The sequence below is a fragment of the Hyperolius riggenbachi genome, chromosome 5 (assembly GCF_040937935.1).
Source record: "Hyperolius riggenbachi isolate aHypRig1 chromosome 5, aHypRig1.pri, whole genome shotgun sequence".
Lineage (NCBI taxonomy): Eukaryota > Metazoa > Chordata > Amphibia > Anura > Hyperoliidae > Hyperolius > Hyperolius riggenbachi.
In genome coordinates this window covers 29,533,586-29,553,400 of record NC_090650.1, presented here as the reverse complement: position 1 = coordinate 29,553,400, position 19,815 = coordinate 29,533,586, and the positions used below count along the sequence as shown (strand labels likewise).

The following is a 19,815-nucleotide window of genomic DNA, read 5'->3' as shown; positions in this document are numbered from 1 at the left end:
CCGACTTTAATGCTGAAGGAGCCTTAGGGTCTCCTCAGAAGGCTACGGAAGTACTTGGGTCTCCAAAAACGAGCTGCTCCATCTTGGGAAGTACTTGGAGACCAGAGTACTTCTGAAGCCTTCCAAGGAGACCTGAAGATGCAGCCAGTGGGAAATTGGAACCGTGGAAGGAAGGGTCCCTCTTAGGAGAGCATGTAACTACACTACCCCCCCCCCCCCCCCCCCGTGGTGGTTAGAGGTATCCATTAAGGGCTCAAACCCTCCTGTAGACTATATTAAAATGGTATTACAGCCTGACCCCAATTAATACAAATTAATAAGGATCTGCCCTCGCACGCTCAGTGTCACAAGTGTGCTTCAAATTACTCCAAAGTATTGTCACAATGCACTGAGATCTCCACCGATGCTGCCCGCATCTGGCGATCCCTCTCAACCTCTCCTCTGATGCGGCCCCTCTCTGCCAATCCCTCTCCACCTTTTCTCTGATGCTGCCCCTCTCTGTCAATCCCTTTTCCACCTCTCCTCTGATGCTACCCCTCTCTCTGCCAATCCCTCTGCTCTGATGCTGCCCTTCTCTGCCAATCCCTCTCCACCTTTCCTTAGATGCTGCAGCTTCCTGCCAATCCCTCCACTAGCTGCCAATTACCCAGAAGCTCAAACGCCTAAACCTCTCACCAACATATCATGTAGTCCTCTCCGTAACATCTAACTAATTTCCAGACAGTTCCATGTGCAACCTTCACTCTTCTCATGAAACTCTTCCATCCTTCATGGTTATAATCACCACACAGATCCAGACCGCCTCAGAAATTTCACCCCTCGTTTGGAACCCTTTACTACATCTGTCGTTCTCACGTGTCAAAAAAAATTGCTGTCTCCTCTACTAACGGGTTTTCACATTATCTAGACCCCCAGATATTAACAAAAAGATATCCGTACCTGCTTTTATAAGAACAGTCATCCAGTCACGGCAACCACTCAGTGTCCAAATATAACACTCCAGTTGCACTGTCTACCCAATCCGACACCCTTCAAGGGCAAACCAGCACTTTTAAAAGAAGACTGAAGTGAAAGGGATATGGAGGTTGCCATATTTATTTACTCTTAAACAATGCAGATTGTCTGGCTGTCCTGCTGCTGCTCTGCCTCTAATGCTTTTAGCGATAGACCCTGAACAAACATGCAGATCAGGTGCTCTGACTGGATAAGCTGCATGCTTGTTTCTGGTGTAGTTCAGACACGACTGCGGCTAGAGATCATCAGGGCTGCCAGGCATTGTTTGAGAGAAAAATATGGCAGCCACCATATCCCTCTCCCTCCAGGTGTACTTTAAATCTGTAGAAGTGGGAGGTGAAAGACATTGGTAGTTTCTGACATAACAGACGACCATCCGACCCACCCTCTTGTATGGAAGTGTGTGAACCAGGTGCAAGCTTAACTGAATTCTATTTTAAAATAATTTTATATGTACTATGGCTTTTTAAAGGACAACCGAGGTGACTGACATGATGAGATAGACATGGGTATGTACAGTGCCTAGCACACAAATAACTAGGCTCTGTTCCTTTTTTCTTTCTCTGCCTGAAAGAGTTAATCAGGTATGCAAGTGACAGTTTTTGAGTCAGACTATAGCATAACCCTCACGGATAAGTAATTATAACCATAAAACACTTTCCTGTCAGTAAATGGCTTCTGAAAGCAGAAAATAAAAAGGGTCAATATTTCATAGATTTGAGCTCTGGCATACTTCAATGAAGGGGTCACTGAGCAGAGACGATGAAACAATATAAACTAGATTTAAAGTGGACCCAAATTAAAAATACAAGATTTCAGAAATAAAATCTATTTTCTAAATTATAATAAATAGCAGCCTTTTTTCAGCTGCATGATGACAAATATAAAATATTTTACATTTATTGGAGGAACCCCTTCCTTTCATATTGCCGGGACAGAATCCGGCAAACTGGTGGAGTAGGAGGTGTCTGGCAATGGAGGAATTGCTAATGGCTGCCACCTGTATAACCCTAGTTATGCAAAGAGAAGGGTGAAAAGCATGCACTGAAATGCTCATAGGCTTGAAGGAGTGTTTGTTTATCTTTGTATGGCTTGGTGCACACCAGCGGAGTTTTTCTGAGCGTTTTGAGTTTTTAAATCTGCTGCTAATGTTATCCTATGTGTCTGTGCACAACTGGAGCAATGAGGTTTTGTAAAAAAAACCATAGCATTACATTGGGAAGAGCTTTTGAAACCGCTAAAAGCTCTTCCCAATGTAATGCTATGGGTTTTTTACAAAACCTCATTGCTCCAGTGTGCACAGACACATAGGATAACATTAGCAGCAGATTTAAAAACGCAAAACGCTCAGAAAAACTCCGCTGGTGTGCACCAGGCCTATGTGTCAGAGTGGTGCAACTAAATATTTTGCATTAAAAAATGTTTGGTTTGGATCCGCTTTAAATATAAAATAAAACTGTGCGATATCTAAAATGTCATTTTTAGGAGGAGGATAGATACAATTGGTTTTCTCATCAGTTTATTTTCACCTCGGATGTCCTTTAAGACCACTCCAGAAAAAAAGACAAAGATTTTAGTCTTAGAAAGTGGGGGTTTTAACCACTTCGGGACCAGCACCCTCTGCCCCCTTAAGGACCAGAGGGTGCTGGTCCAGTAAACTGCCGCTTCCCGACGAATCGCTGCTAAAATCCGCCACTTGTGTCGCTCTGACGGCAGAGCGCTGTGCACCAGCCAGGAGCCACTTTCATTGGCTCCTGACCCTGTCACTCAATGTAAGCCAATGGGAACGGCTTACATGAATGACAGGGCCAGGAGCCAATAAAAACTGCTCCTGCCCGGCTCACAGTGCTCTGCCGTCATAGAGGCAGCAGGGCAGCACATTGCGGCGGAGATCGAGCAGCAACAGCGGCGGGGGTGCGCGGTGAATGGGATGTAGAGTTTACGTCAGGTCAGAACCGCAGCGCCCCCTGCCCGCCGTAGATTTATACTGTGGCGGTCCGCAGGTAGTTAAGGGTTTTTAAGGGTTTCTTCAAAATAGAATTTAAGCCAAAATTGTACACTGTAGTTACAAAACTAAAATTACCAGGGACTAAAGTTACTAGGAGAAAACTTGACTTCAAAGTCTAACTTTACGTAGCCAAGGTGTACCGGAAAGCAGTACCAGTATATAAATGCTCTGAGATCAGCACAAGACAGCCAGCAGCAATATTCTATCTCAGACTTCTCCCCTCTGCCAAAGCCTCCCAGCTTCCACCTATCAGAGTTAGTAACTCACTGTCATTCAAGTTAAACAACCAATCGCTGTCCCCCTACATAGGTCAGTGGGAGTTCATACTTGTCTCTGGTATGAGCGCGTTTAAGCTCTGGATTTCCCTTTGGTTGCTGCCATCTATAGGAAGTGCCTCCTCCACGCCGTTTTCCCGCGTATCTGCCGCTGTGACCTCTGTGGGTGTCACAAGGTCCCCGTTCTGTGCCGGTGTCACCTGCTCAGCCTCATTCTCCTGTACAAAGTGAGACAAAATGAGCATTTAGTAACAGATGAGCCATCCTCATGCTATGCCTCATATCTCTATGGATGCCATACTCACTTTAGTGCCATCCTGAGGCTTCTGTTTAGCAGCTTCTGACTTCTTAGAATTCTCTTCAGCAATGCTGTCACCACCACCTATAGAGATAAACATGCAGGAAGTCAACTGGGCAGCAAACACCACATTTGCAAGAGGCCAGAAGTAGCCCAAGGATGCGAGAAGCAGCTGCAGTGAGACAGCTGACACCCCCCCATTCCTTGATCAGAAAGCAGTCTCCATAGCTACGCCGGTTACTAGTATTCCCTACAGTCAAGGCCGAATTTACCAGTAGACTCTGTAGGGGGCGTGCCTACAGGTGGCCCCTGGGGGAAAGGCGGCTCACTGGCCGCACAACATGCTCCCACTTCTTTCCCTCCCTCTGTGGAGTGGCAAGCAAAGCGTAAATAAGAAGAAACCCATTGCCTCGTGATGTTCCAGCCCGACATTGCTCAACAGCAGCGCCCCCAGAATCCTCTCGTTGGTAATTGTGGCATCATGGTACGCACTGGTACATGCATGTGTCACATGAGACGCAGCTGCTACCAAAGAGAACGCTTCTCTCGCCACTCTGTCGAGAGAGGGTGGGGGACAAATTCTTAATATGCTTTACTGGGCTGTTCACATCTGCCTATCCAAAACGGCACATCTGCTTATCTATACAGGAGAGGGGGCACATCTGTCTATGGGGAGGGGAGCACATCTGGCTACGATCTATGGGGAGGGGAGAACATCTGGCTATTGGGGAAGAGGGGGGGGGAGACGGGACACATCTGACTATTCATAGGGGTGAGGGCAAATCTGACCATAGGGGAGGCACAACTGGCTTATGCACCTATAGGCTCCTGAGATGTATATCCGGCCCTGTCTACAGTCAATAAACAGCTCCCCTTGTGGTCAGAATGCAGTTTAAGGGCCAGAGTTTCCATAGGCCTCAAGTTCATAAATCTGGGATCATGGAAGTCACAACTGTCATCGAGGTAGTGAGATGTAACAATTCTTTTTGTCCCACACCCAGAAACACTTGATCATGATGCAGTGGTAATGCTCACCTGTCTTGTGCTTAGTGCTGGGTTTTGAGCCACACTTGGAAGCAACCTTTGATACATCAATTTTTTTGTTCGTGATTTGCACCTGCAAAAAGCATGAAAGAGAGCTGTGAATGACAGACTACACTGATCAGAGCTACATGATCCACATGAAGTCCCCAGATTGCTAGCCGTAGAAAATCACCACCACACCCTAACCGAAGAATGTGTGAAGACTCCAAGCAGAAAGCTAGATTAGGTTACAGGAACGGAGAAGAACAATTACAGACCAAAGAAAGGAAATCAGCCATCAAGGAGACACGTATTCCAGCAGTAGGTAGTATAGAAGCTGCTATTGGCTTAATAGGGGTATTGTCCGCCACCAAAAACAAATCTAAGGTGCAGGTATGTAGATGGCAGAACAACGTATGTAGTAAGGTTGAAAGCTGGATTTCTGAAGCTGTATGGGCAGAAGAGATCCAGCTCTGTAGAGTCCATCTAATAATGAACAGAGGAGAGACATTGCTGCACATGGCCTGGACTGCAGCGCTGTATTGCCAAGTAGGGTTGAAGCTTAAAAGGCCACTATCTTGAAAAATTTTAAAATGTAAACCACATGCATAAAAAAAAGTAAAATGTACGTTTATCCCAGAGTAAAATGTATTCTAAATTACAATTTTCCTATGTAACTGTCACTTACAGTAACAGGTTTTGGACTAGACCATTTTGTTACGGGGGTTCTTTTTTCTCAAAAAGAATTTACTGGAAAATAATGCTCAATTCACTACTGGGAAAAATAGAAAGATACATTTATAGTGCATTCCTCTCTGGGAGAGTGTGTGTGTGTGTGTGTGTGTGTGTCACAATAGTGGTCCTTTAAAGCATGGGTCCCCAACCTGGGGGCCGTGGCCCCCTGGGGGTCCTTGGGCAGATTTCTGGGGGGCCGCGGCTTCTCCCTCTCCCTCCGCGGCCGCCGCTCCTGTTACCTTATGAGCAGGCGGCTGCTTCCTTCCTTATATTCCTTCAGCCGCGGCTCTCCTCTTCGCAGCATGTCGTATTACAGCAGCGCTTCCTGCATGGCTGCTGTAAGGAGCCGAGGGAGCCAGGACAGCGGTTCCCATAGTAACGGTGATGCGTATCGCCGCTACAGGAAGCCGCTACCCCACCTCCTTCCCTCCTTACAGCAGCCGCGGAGGAAGCACTGCTGTAATACGACATGCTGTGAAGAGGAGAGCCGAGGCTGGAGGAATATAAGGAAGGAAGCGGACGCCCGCTCATAAGGTAACAGGAGCGGCAGCCGCGGGGGGAGAGGGCACCTCTGCTAGCTACACTGGGGCAGCTATACTGGGGTAACTACTGGGCTAACTGTACTGGCTACACTGGGCTAACTGTACTAGGTATGCTGGGCTAACTGTACTTGCTATACTGGGCTAACTGTACTCGCTATACTGGGCTAACTATACTTGCTATACTGGGCTAACTGTACTTGCTATACTGGGCTAACTGTACTTGCTATACTGGGCTAACTGTACTTGCTATACTGGGCTAACTGTACTTGCTATACTGTGGCAACTGTACTTGCTATACTGTGGCAACTGTACTTGCTATACTGTGGCAACTGTACTTGCTATACTGTGGCAACTGTACTTGCTATACTGTGGCAACTGTACTTGCTATACTGTGGCAACTGTACTTGCTATACTGTGGCAACTGTACTTATTATACTGTGGTAACTGTACTAGCTAAACTGTGGTAACTGTAGTTGCTATACTGTGGTAACTGTAGTTGCTATACTGTGGCAACTGTACTAGCTAAACTGTGGTAACTGTACTTGCTATACTGTGGTAACTGTACTTGCTATACTGTGGTAACTGTACTTGCTATACTGTGGTAACTGTACTAGCTATACTGTGGTAACTGTACTAGCTATACTGTGGTAACTGTACTTGCTATACTGTGGTAACTGTACTAGCTATAGTGTGGTAACTGTACTTGCTATACTTGGGTAACTGTACTAACTATACTGGGGTAACTATACTAACTATATTGGGGTAACTATACTACCTAACTATACTGAGGCAACTATAGTCCTTATACAGGGGCAACTGTGTTAGGTACCTATACTGGGGGAAACTATACCTAGATACCTACTTACCTATATACTACACTCAAAATCAGGGAAAAGAGGGGGGGCTGCCGCCGCCACTAACCAGGCCCCCCCTCCCCCCGGGGGGCCCCAGAGAAAAGTTTGGTCGGGATAGTGGGCCCCGGGCTTAAAAAGGTTGGGGACCCCTGCTTTAAAGGGTTGTTATTCATGCACTGAAGTTTGGGCTTAAAGGTATTATTGCATGTTTAGTCATATTTCAGGATGTGACTAGTAGAATATGTTGGTAAACTCAAAATGCTGCCCTCCACTGTCATACAATAATACTTGTGCATGCGGCCAAAAAAAGGACCGGATTAACAGAAAGTTAGGAAAGTGGAGGCCAAGTTATACCAAGCATCGGCAGCTGCACAGAATGACTGCAGGATTATTACAAGCACAAATTAATTTGGCCAAGCACTGATACAACAGGACCACATTCGATCATACTCTTCATCCAATACCTCCTAGTGTTGGAGACAGTTATGAAAAGGACCTAAATGGAAGGGTTCATATGGATAAACCGTTGTTCTGCCATAGAACTACATCACTGCGGCCTGGTATGTGTGATTAGCTCTGCAGGACAGCAGGTGAGCAGAGGAAGGAGAGTGCTGCCCTGTTACTCACATTGGCATTGCCTGGTTTGGCACCGCTGGATACGGCTGGACGGGTAGCACCCGCCAAGGTCTTTGTAGCGTTTGTTACCTGTGAATAATAGGTTCTTTAGCTTGTTCTTACACTGGTGGAGGAGTGACAGAGAGCAGAGGAAAGACAAGGCAGTCAGGATGGGGGGACAGTATAGACATAAAGGGGAACATAAATGAAAAGAAATGGGCTGAATGCCTAATATCCATCCAATCATAAGCTTAGAGACAAAGAGATAAGATTTCTGCCAGACATTCTAGTAATCAGAGGGGACAGAGCACAGAATCCAGCCAACACCACCCCACCCGTGGGGCACTTTAATGTGACTGGCTTCTTACTGTTCTGTCCCACCCAATACTCCTACACCATATCTGTGGTAAAATCCTTTAAAGGACAACTGAAGTGAGAGGGATATGGAGGCTGCCATATTTATTTCCTTTTAAGCATTAACAGTTGCCTGACAGCCCTGCTGACCCTCTGCTTCTAATACTGAACAAGCCATGCAGCAGATCAGTTGTTTCTGACATTATCGTCAGATCTGATAAGATTAGCTGCATGCTTGTTTCTGGTGTGATTCAGACACTGCTGCAGCCAAATAGCTCAGCAGGGCTGCCAGGCAACTGGTATGGTTTCAAAGGAAATAAATATGGAAGCCTCCATTTATCTCTCACTTCAGTTGTCCTTTATATGGTAACCTCGCATACATTGATGTCAGCCTATTCCAAACTACCGATCAACATCAGCAGTTCATGAAAAGTAATCTGTGTACGTTTACCAGCGGAGCAGCCATCTCATTGGCAATCAGTGTATAAAGACGAAAGTTCAAAGGTTATGGGTGTACTTTGCAAAAGTTTATATAATATAAGCTGCTGAAAAAAACAAACACTTCCTATTGAAGGAAAAAAACACAAAAAAAACCCTCTTCCTCCAGGGTACTAAGGTAGAAAAAGCGAGTGTTAGATCATAGTAAAATATTGGTAAATACCACCGATATTTTACTATACGATTGAAGTAATGGAAGTAGTAGAAAAGGGCAATTTCTTGCAACCTATTAAATAGCCGCCTTTTTCACTTGTACGCGCCAGGAAATGGGAAAACACAACACCCTGAACTTTCAGTACCATCACCCTCATACACAACCAGGACGTCTGACAATTACTTCTCTCCCCCCATCCCCCATTTATCACTTTGTAAATGTTAAAATATAAAACCATGGATCTAAAAAGGTGATTTGTGGGCATTGTGGGATAAATACAATGGTTTCTCATCAGTTTATTTCTTACCTCAGGTTCACTTTAAGGGACGTTAATGGGTGCAATATTGTATGCTGTGCAGCCATTTACCCCTCCTGGTCCCCAAGTGCAGCAATTAACTTCGCTGGGTAGACTTATACTTGAGTAAAAAAAAAAAATGTCAGCTTAAAGTGAACCTAAATTGGGAAAGAGTTTAAAGGGATACTGTAGGGGAGTCAGGGGAAAATGAGTTGAACTTACCCGGGGCTTCTAACGGTCCCCCACAGACATCCTGTGTTGGCGCAGCCACTCACCGATGCTCCGGCCCCGCCTCCGGTTCACTTCTGGAATTTCAGACTTTAAAGTCTGAAAACCACTGTGCCTTCGTTGTGTCCTCGATCCCGCTGATGTCATCAAGAGCGCACATCGCAGGCCCAGTATGGTCTGTGTCTGCGCAGTACACTCCTGGTGACATCAGCGGGAGCGAGGACACGGGTGTGCAGGCGCAGCGGTTTTCTGACTTTAAAGTCAGAAATTCCAGAAGTGAACTGGAGGCGGGGCCGGAGCATCGGTGAGTGGCTGCGCCAACACAGGATGTCTGCAGGGGACCATTAGAAGCCCCGGGTAAGTTCAGCTCATTTTCCCCCAACCCCCCTACAGTATCCCTTTAACTTACCCGAGGCTTCTATCAGGCCCCTGCAGCCGTCCTGTGCCGTCACTGCGCAATGCTCAAGTCCCCTGCAGCGTTGCTCTTTCTTCTGGATGTGCAGCCCCAGGCCACACACCTCCTAATCGAGCTTCCGTGGATGTGAGTACTCTGCACATGCGCAGTACAAGGAAATCACTACTGCACAACATGCACAGAAAGCTCCTGGCAACGGCCGTCGACTCACCCGAAAGGGGTGCTGTGGGGGACTGGAGGATCCCTTAGTGACAGCGCAGGCACAGGGCTACAGCAGGGCACTGGTAGAAGCCCCAGGGAATTCCCCCCCCCCCCAATATTAAGGTACCCTTTAAGAGCGTCAAATATTGGAGTCGATTTATACATAAAGTCTACTTATATTCGTGGATTTACGGGACCTTTTTGGGGGTAAAAAGGTCTATTCTTGGCTTCACAGTTTGAAAAAAGTACTTTAAGTTTATGCTTCTTACTCAAGAGAAATCTGTAAAAAAAATAAAAAGTAAAAAAAGGTATTCTATTCACATTTTCCATCATATATTGTGTTACAGTAATTTTAAAGTGGAACCATAGTCAAAAAACTTCCACAGTGCTTCAAAAGATTTAACCAAACTTGTAAGGACAAACTGCACTTAATATTTAATAAAAACAGGTTTTCCTACTTTTTATATGCCATACGGTTATCATATTTGCATTTGTGTCTAAGTATTATTCATTTAGAAATTACAAGTTCCCAAAGTACACTTTTTGCTTTGAGAGCTGACTTTGCATTTTATTCATAACTTTTTTTTTCCATCTTGAAATATAAGCAGAAATGCTTTCTGATTGTCTGTGTTCAGGAGAGTCTCCAGTGTCAGAGAAGTGTTTGTTTACATTCCTCACTTGATACAATTAAATACAAGATAACATCTCCAGTTTGTCCAGCTTTCCCGGCAGGGAGCTTTTAATTCCCGTGTTTAACCCTTTGAATGCTGTTCTAGTAAAAAAAAAAGTTGGTAGTGTATATTATGCTGTAAGTAATGTTTTATAGCAAAGAAAAAAAGACAGTGCTTCCCTTTGCAGAGACCTGCATTAGGCTGAGTCCCCATGTGCATTTACAAATCGCTAACACTAAGAGCGGTTTTGCAACGTAAAAGTGGAGCAATTTACGAAGAAATTTAGGGAAAAGTGATTTTGAGCCCAGCTTTCCCCTAATAAATTGCTATGAAAATGATGCATGCAGATCGATTCCTATTCTAAATCGCTCCTGTGGGCTCGCTTCCATTTACTTCCATTACCCTAGCGTTTCAGAATAGCTGGCGGTACCAAAATTCGGCTAAAAACGCTTTAGTGGGCCACAGCTCTTGCACAGTTCTTTCATCTATCACTCGCTGTGGAAGTTTCTCAGATCATCATCTAAACATTAACTGCAGTTATTAAAGCATAGCAAACAGCCTGTGGTTTTTTTTTTCTGTAGGTTTCAGAAGCCCCCAGATAACATTTTCCAAAAAGGAAGTAAAAACTAGGTTGAAAAGCTGATTATAAAGCATTCCTTGACCCAACTTTCTGGTGTGCACCTCCCCAGACTGTTCTCATGTCAGGTGACTGCACTGCATACCCATCACAGCACACCACACAATGAACTGGGTACACTACACTCCTATTACACATGCAGGCAATACCAAACAACAATGAACAAACAATCAAAAGGAGTACAAAAAATATAAGGTTTTGAACCACTGAATACAAACAACACTATAGAATTCAGATAACGCTATAACAAACAAACCACACTATAGAGGTCCGTGGCTGGATACTGTACTGGTTAAGAGATCTCTGCCTCTGACACAGGAGACCTGGGTTCAAATATTGGCTCTTCCTGTTCAGTAAGTCAGTACCTATTCAGTAAGGAGATTTCGGGCAAGACTCCCCAACACTGCTACTGCCTGCTGAGCATGGCCTACTGGGAGAAAAGTGTGATATAAATGATTTGTCTCTTGTCAAAATATGTTCAACTAGGAATAGTCAACAATATAGAATCTGTTATATGTTCATAGAACCTCTCTAAAAGTTCCTAAAATGTATATCATTTCTGTGTTGTGGTATCTGGGAAAATCAGCTCCCCCACCACTCTGACTTTCTAATGGACGATTGGTTGTAATTGCCCCCTCTCCCCTCATGACCGTACATGCTCAGGGGTGTGATAAGTATGTGCAGTTCTATGGAGAATAGAGGCAGAAGGTTCCCTGCTGAGTAAAACACAAGGTAATTCCACTGCGGAAGTCTGCAACTCACCAATATTTTTCGAAAGGCCCATACACAAGGGGTATGGCCGTCGCCGCAGCCACAAGGCACGCGCGTGTTGCGGCGACAGGTCGCCCGTGTGTATAACGCGCACGCCCCGAACCATCGCCCGGAGCTGTCGCTAGGCGATTGACATGTTTAATCGCCGGCTACAGCTGTCGCCGTGACTTCGCCGGAACGGTCGCTAGTCCCGCGTGAGTACGCGGGCTAGCGACAGGAGACCTACACGCGTGAATGGAGCATCCGGCCGGGGGATGCTGCATTCACAAACAGCTTCCGCCGCGTCTCTGCCTTTCTGGCGAGACGTGTGGACAGCTGTCGCTCCCTGTTCGCGTACGCGCATGCTCCGGGGGACAATTGTCCCCCATGAGTATGTAGCTTAAGTCCCATGGACAGGGAGACCAACACCTGCCAATCATGTAAAACTACCACAAATGTACAGAGGACCCAGATAGCTTAGGCTGACCCAAAACTGCTAGGAGAGTACACAGGGCTAAACGAGACCGAAAAGCCCTCCTACTAAAATAGCAATACTAAATGATGCATTATGGGAAACCACACTTAAAGAAAACCCGAGGCGGCATATTGAAATCCTAATAGGACCTCCTCCGCATCATACTTCCTGGGTCACGGCTTGGCTTCCTATTGGAGGAAGCTAGCAGAGGCGTGGAGCGGCGGGGGGAGCCTGCTATTGACGGAGTGATGCAGAGGAGGCTGATTGACAAGCCTCACAAACAAAGCAGGCTAGCGACAAGCAGAATGTCGCTAGCCTGGTGATCATTTACGGGGAGGGGGGGGGGGGGGGGGCAGCAGAGAGCGGGGGGGGGGGGGGGGCTGGGGCTGGCAACAGCGATAGGACACAGAGGCATGTCATGGTCCACATGACATGCCTCTGGGTCCTATTAGGTTTCAATATGCCGCATCGGGTTCTCTTTAAAGAGAAACTGAGCCGAAACTTGGAAACCGCTACTTACCTAAGGAGAGGGAAGCCTCTGGATCCCAATGAGGCTTCCCTCCCTGTCCTCCAGAGGCTTGCAGGGACCCCATCAGGGGCGTTCCTCTTCTGTCATGTGAGAGGCCTCTGCACCTGTTCACAGCTCCAGCTTACAGCGCAGGCTTGTCCGTACAAACGCAGGCACAGTACCGGCTGCGCTCGTGACAGAAGAAAAGCGCAGCCCCATTGGGATTGCAGAAAAGCCCTTATCAGCAATCTTCTGGGGGTCCATGCTCTGTGACGGGACCGGAGAACAGCGAGAGACGAGTCAGGCAAAAACTGCGCCGGAACTTTGGGCTCACCAGGCGCCGAAACAGGCTGTAATATGAATTACGGCTATAGCTGCACTCAGCAATTTGGGCGCCACCAAGAGATGTAGCCCAAATTACAATAAAAACAGCGAAATTCATCCACCAGCAATAGCTGGCAGCCCAATTACAACTTACCCCCACTATCCATGGCGGCCTGGAGAGGGCATAGTAATTAACATCACCAGGACTTGTGGAGGAGCAGGGTGAGCAGTTTACGGCTTCACCCTGTGACTAATTTTCCGATGCTTTAGTTACAAGTATGCGCAAGGGAAATCTAATTAAGATCCAGAGTCTTCGCTCTCTTTAGGCAAGTATCGGTTTTAAAAGCTGAATTATTATACCTTTTGTTTTATGGCAGTAAAATGGTATTAAAGAGGATCTGTAACTTAAAAAAAAAAACAAAAAAAAAAAAAAAACCCTCTGGGGGAGCCTCTGGGGCCCAACAAGGCTTCCCCTGGCCCTTCGGGGTCTCGGCAATCTCCTGCTGCAACCCCCGAACCGCAGCGAGGTAAATATTTACCTACCGTGATCTTGCGCAGGCACACTAACAGCTCTCCGGGTTAAGGCATAAATAGCCGAACCCGATTGGATGCACTCTACGGCGCAGGCGCAAGTACTTTGCGCCTGTGCAGCAGAGCGGATACGATCGGGTTCAGCTATTTCGGAGGAGCCAGCGCTGGATTGGGACCAGGAGGCTTCCCCCTCCCGAGGTACGTATCCACCCAAAGTTTTTTTTTTTAATACAGGTGCTCTTTAAGTAATACAAATGTAGTCACAGAGGATACCCAAGCAACCTTCTCTGATGGCATACCATGGCCAACATGGTTTAGCCTCTGAGCAGAATAAAAAAAGGCAGAACACAATGAAGGGCACACAGAACACGCACACAAGACACCATTAGGTCATGCAGAATGGACATTAGCAGAGAGTGAAGCCCGCAGCCCATACTTACATTCCCACCACCAGGAACATGCTTAATATTGTCCTTTGAGCCACACTTGGACTGAACATGGCTGTAGTTGGCTTTTTTGTTGACAATCCTGACCTGGAGCGTGACAGGATGGAGAAAACGACACAGAAGTGGAAAGGTCTGGTTAGAAAAATCACGTGACAGTGAGCAGAAGAGGACAGTGTTAACAGGAAGACGGGGAAAGGAAAGAACACAGGAAGCAGACAAGCACAGACAAGCAACAGTTTGTGCAACTCAACATCACATCGTGAACAGCTAATAAAGCACACGGCACAAGACGAGAGCACAATACAGGACGACAGCACCCTCACTCAACTTCTCTGTGTCCACCCAGCAGGGCACAGCATGGAAGGCTTTCCAATTGGTCGGTTATCCAAAGCATACTTCCTGCTGCACACGTGGCCATTTTCCAACTGTACAGCATAGGTGAATTTAGTACTAAGGGTCATCGGGGAGGCAGGAGTTCCCTTCATAGACTTTAGGAAAACTCCCCCCATCAGACCCTCCCTTAACCACTTTATCCACCACTACAGTATATCTACGTCCTCTGTGACTTCATCTAAGCCACAAGGATGTAGATATAAGTCTTGTAGCAAAGGCACAGCTGTGCACACCTCCGGCACTAACTGATGCAGCACTAATTGGTGAAAGGGAATATATGTTCCCTGAACCAATAAGTTTGATTCTTACCATTAAAAATACTTTTATTTTCGCAGTTCATAGTGAAAAATACACACTGCATCATTATTTCAGAATCAAATATCTTCACCATAAATTGTGACAGGAACAAAATCTGAGTTTTTTGATAAGCGGTAGAAATAGTTTTGAGGTTGTTTTTTTTAATCTACATTAGCACTTTTTATTTTTAAACTGGAATTGGTAAAACTGAAAACATTTTTTTTTCTATTTTTTCCTCTTCTTCCCATTAAAAATGCATAGAAAACAATATTTTTAGAGGGAAAGAATACAATATAAGTAGTTTGTCTTGAAAAATATATATATATATATTTCAATTGGGTGTCATCAGTAGGGATAAAGTTATTACTGATTACTTAATTAGGGACACAGTTAAAATGTATAAACTGCTCTGGTCCATAAGTGGGAAACAAGGTCTGGTTAATCATAAATGGATCAGCAGCAACCCAAGTAGAGTCAAATTCCTTGGCGCCACAATCTCCAACCACCTTAAAAAGCAGAAGATGTACCGACTATAGCAGCTGAAAGTTTGGTGTACCACCAGTTTTGTATTGCAATCCTCTAAACCATCATTTATGACTGTCTGGTTCGGCTCATGCTCCGTACGAGAGCAGGTTAGACTGCAAGGAATCATCCGATCAGCAGAAAGAAGAATTGGCTGCATCTCACCCTCCCTGCAGGCCCTTAAGGTTGTGTTCCCACTTGTGCCAAACCACGTGTGGCCAGCGGGAACAGACAGTGCAGTGTCCGCTCCGGTGGTCCGTCTGTAGCCCGGGGCAGGTGTGTTACTACCATAGGCTACAATGGGGGAACTCATCCACCTGGACCTGGATTATCGCGGTCTGCACAAAAGTGCAGTCTGCTTATTGCAACGTTGCAGCATGACCAGTGTGAACAGCTCTTATTTATAAAATAGGAGCCTTTCACTGTCCATTTAGCAATGAACGGAGGACAAAAAAAAAAAAAAAAAAGGTCAGTTCTAGGCTCTAGTGGGTACAGAACCTTACTCTAGAACAGCTTTTATCAAACCTGTCCTTTCGACCCCCCAACCATGCATGTTTTGTGGGCAACCTCACCTATGCACAGGTGGCGTATTTAGTGTCTCAGCTATAGGTGAGGTTGCCTGCAAAACATGCATCATTGGGGGATCATGAGGAAAGGTTTGACAAATCGTGCTCTAGCAGGTGCAGAAAGTGAACAAGATTGCTTCTGACCCCTCTGGCAGGAGGAGGCAGAGCTCCAAATCCAGGAAGTCTCCCCTCTTCAGCAGGTGGCTGAGACAGCAGGGCTCACAGAGGACTCAGGAAAAGATCATATAAGAGGCACATACACACCAGATTTTTCCAAACCGTGGGGCGGTCGTTCCGACGACAGTTGCATGGGAGTACAAGCTGTAGTCAGATTGATAAGACTGGTTTTGACTGATCCGCAAAGCCCCGCAGGCCGGTCTGACGACCCATAGTTTGAAAAAGTCCGGTATGTGTACGCACCTTTAGTCACTAACAGGAAGGAAGACTGAATTTGAGGGAATAGTCTTCAGTCACAAGACAGTATAGATTTATTCCTCTTAAAGGAGAGCTGTAGTGAGAGGGATATGGAGGCTGCCATATTTATTTCCTTTTAAGCAATACCAGTTGCCTGGCTATTCAGCTAATCCTCTGCCTCTAATACTTTCAGCCATAGGCCCTGAACAAGCATGCAGCAGATCAGGTGTTTCTGACAAATTTAGACAGATATGGCAAGATTAGCTGCATGCTTGTTTCTGGTGTGATTCAGACACTTCTTTAGGCAAATAGACCATCAGGGCTGCCAGGCAACTGGTATTGCTTAAAAGGAAATAAATATGGCAGCCTCCATATCCCTCTCACTACAGTTCTCCTTTAATGCGGTTAATGTTAATAAACGTCTCATTATAATGCTGAATGTAGCATTGTATAAAGCTGTACTGTAAGCATTCAGGCGGTTTTCAGTTCCTCTTCAGGCAAAATTTACTGCCTGCACTCTGATTATGCGACAGCCTTGCAATATTCCTGCCAATTCATGAGTCCCCATGTACATTCCACTTTTGTCCTGTTCATTCACAGGAAATGCCATTTCAGTGAAAGGTTTGCTGAAAGACTCACTGAAGAAAAAAACAAACACCAAAACAGATCTCTCTCTCCCAGAACCCCCCCCCCCCCACCATTCTATACAAGCCGCTATGCTCCTGAACATTACCCTACGGGGAGCGGACTCTCAGCCCAGTGCTGTAATGTAATGATAACAGACATTCAGAGGGGCCGTGAGAAAGCCAGATGCGTCTCTCGTTACTGAGAAAAGGTCACATTGTGACAAGCTGTCATGTTGGGCAGAAGATGCTCTGGCTGTCATTCATCTCACATCCCATGTCAGGAAGCAGCCAGAGTGTGGGTGGCTTCTACAGCAGTGACGTTGGCTTGGCTGAGGTCCACCTATACACTGCAGCAACGCCAGCAGGTAAAGCAGACCCCATGTTTATCGATTGCCCTGTCGCACTGCAGAGTTGTTTATACAGAACAGCCCTTGGGGGCTTCCTAACCCACTCTGTTCAAAACGGCTTTATACGCAGAGCATGAAGGAAAAAGGAAGCTGTGTGCAACACTGTTGGAAACCATTCATTTCACATTTAAAGTGAACCAGAGACAAAGCATCCTCATGTATTTTACCATATATATCAATGGGAACATGACAGTAAACACCTACCCTTCTCTCTTTTATTATTTACTGTTCAGATGGTTTCTTACCAGCCCTGATAAAATCCCCGACTGAGCATTCAGACTGGCTTTGCTATAATGATTCCTGAGCAGAGCCATAAGGGGGTAGGCTTGGGCTTGAAAAGACAGCACAGAAGACAGACTCAGCTAAAAAGATTCCTGAACAAAGCCAGACTGAATGCTCAGACGGGGATTTTATCAGGGCTGATTAGAAGCAGGCTGAACAGTAAATAATGAAACAGAGAGCAGGGTAGGTGTTTTCTCTAATGTCCTCACTGATATATATATATATATATATATATATGGTAAAATACATGAGGGTGCTTCATCTCTGGTTCCCTTTAAATATACTGTAATTATAGGGAGCGTTTTTTATTGTACTTTGTAGGCATATTTCAAGACCTGATGAAGTGGACAGTCTCAAAACGTGTTGTCTGAATAAAATGGTGTAAGTTTTTGGACAAATCACTGACTTGACATCTGTTTCTGGAGGTAAGCCAACAGTTGACTATAAGGTTAAAGAGCCTATATGTTATGTATGGTTTATTGTACATGCTGATTCTATAGAATTCCTAAATATATATTATAGACAAATAGCAAGAGCGACTAAGATTCATGTAGTCATATATTACCAAATAGTCACTGTATCAAAATAAAGTCCCAGGGAATCGAACTCACAGCTAGAGATGGTTGATGAGGTGCAAATAATTCTGGCTTGCATACAAAATGCAATGCAAATTGTATGTAGCATGGAACTGGGCCATCAAACTCACTTCCCGATGGTTTTGATTGGCTCAGTATTAAGATGCATAACATTTACATACAAGTCAAAATGATTTGCATCACACTGACCTATTCAATATCTATGGCCTCTTGCACTTGTTCCCAATAACTAAACGCAGAACTTCCTCTCTGATCTCAAAGCTTAGCCACAGCATGATAACCTTTATGGGAAAATAAAGGTCTTCATTACAATTTATGAAAATCCTAAAAAATCCTTTAAAGTGAATGTTTACTAAGTTAAAAATAAAAAGACAGATACTCACCTAAGGAGAGGGAAGGCTCGGTCCTAATGAGCCTTCCCTCTCCTCTCCCGGTGCCCTCGGTGCTGCGCTGGCTCCCCCGTACGCGTCCGCCGATGCAGGGACTTCGGAGGTCTTCGGGAGCACTCGGGCTCCCGAAGACGTGCCTCTCCATACTACGCATGCGCGAGCGCCCTCTATGATGCGCGAGCGCCCTCTATGATGCGCGAGCGCCCTCTATGATGCACTCGCGCGTACGTAGTATGGAGCGGCCCGTCTTCGGAAGCCCGAGTGCTCCCTAAGACCTCCGAAAGTCCCTGCAGCGGCGGACGCGTACGGGGGAGCCAGCGCAGCACCGAGGGCACCGGGAGAGGAGGGAAGGCTCATTAGGACCGAGCCTTCCCTCTCCTTAGGTGAGTATCTGACTTTTTTATTTTAAAATTGGCAAACACTGGCTTTAAAAAAAACCCTGAAGTTTTACTTGGTTTCACTTCTGCAGAAGGCACTGAAAGGGTGAATTTCTTCAGCAACAATATGTGGAACAAAAACTTTTCATTGTGCGCTGTGCAAGCATTCGGGTCCTGAGAAGGCCATTTTAACTTGCTAAATTGCAGAATCATACCAGCTAAAGAATGAAATCGCAGTAGAGTCTTCTCATCGAGTGTTGACTTGATAACTATTATGGATGTACCGTAAATTTTGTCCTATAACTTTGCCAGTACTGCGAAAACACAAAGTAGTGTTTTAAGACTACCAAACAAAGAAACGGTCTGGTCTGTTCGCACAACAGGAAAAATCACAAAATAGACTTGTGAAGAAGCTCCCAAACATGGACAGATATAAGTTCTGCGAGCCACTTCTGCTTCTGCTTTATAGGAATACCCAAAAAATACATCAACGTTAAAACAAAGGACTGCATGGAGCAATGCCCTGGTACACGAAGCAGGTTGTTTCGGCGCACTGGGCGCCTCGTAACGGTAATGTAATACAGCACGGGTTTGCCAGACCCAGAATTACATCTCCCTCAGAGTTGAGAAAACAAAGGTGGAAGAGGATTTCAAGCTGCCAAGGAGTTTTGGGGCAGTAGGGAGAGCAGTCATTCGGCTCGTCCTGCGCCCAACTCACCGGCGACACTTACATATGTATGCCTGGTATAGATTTTTTACTATGTATTTTGGACTCTTCACAAGTACGTCTGTGCGCTCACTATGCGGGTTCATCGTGCTGCTATTCAAATAAGTTTCTATACAAGTCTGGGAGTTGCTACAGAGGCATCCATGTAAAAGGCGCCTGGACAAAAAGGGCGCAGGGGATTGCCTCTGGTAGAATATCGTTAAAATTACTAGTAACCTTTACCAATATTTTACTATGATCTAACCTAAGCCTACTCTCACACAGAATCCTCCCTCTACTGATTCCTATCCCTCCCTCTACCTAAGCCTTAACCCCCTCCCATGGTGGTGCCTATCTTTAACCCATCCCTTAAAAGCACTCAGGCCTGG

At 45.7% G+C, this 19,815-nt stretch overlaps 1 protein-coding gene across 21 annotated transcripts in view; it reads right to left on the bottom strand.

Moving 5' to 3' along the window:
* Positions 1 to 19,815, bottom strand: part of LOC137518061 (microtubule-associated protein 2-like) — a 261,526-nt gene that overhangs the window by 8,541 nt on the left and 233,170 nt on the right. For 16 of the 21 annotated variants that reach the window (XM_068235275.1, XM_068235281.1, XM_068235280.1 and 13 more), the window contains 5 exons: positions 13,846 to 13,938; positions 7,377 to 7,454; positions 4,631 to 4,712; positions 3,603 to 3,679; positions 3,350 to 3,515 (listed from right to left, as the gene is read on the bottom strand). In XM_068235275.1, the coding sequence (XP_068091376.1) occupies positions 3,350 to 3,515; positions 3,603 to 3,679; positions 4,631 to 4,712; positions 7,377 to 7,454; positions 13,846 to 13,938 (496 nt within the window). The remainder of the gene's footprint in view (positions 1 to 3,349; positions 3,516 to 3,602; positions 3,680 to 4,630; positions 4,713 to 7,376; positions 7,455 to 13,845; positions 13,939 to 19,815) is intronic. The other 5 variants (XM_068235287.1, XM_068235294.1, XM_068235291.1 and 2 more) reach the window with 3 other exon arrangements.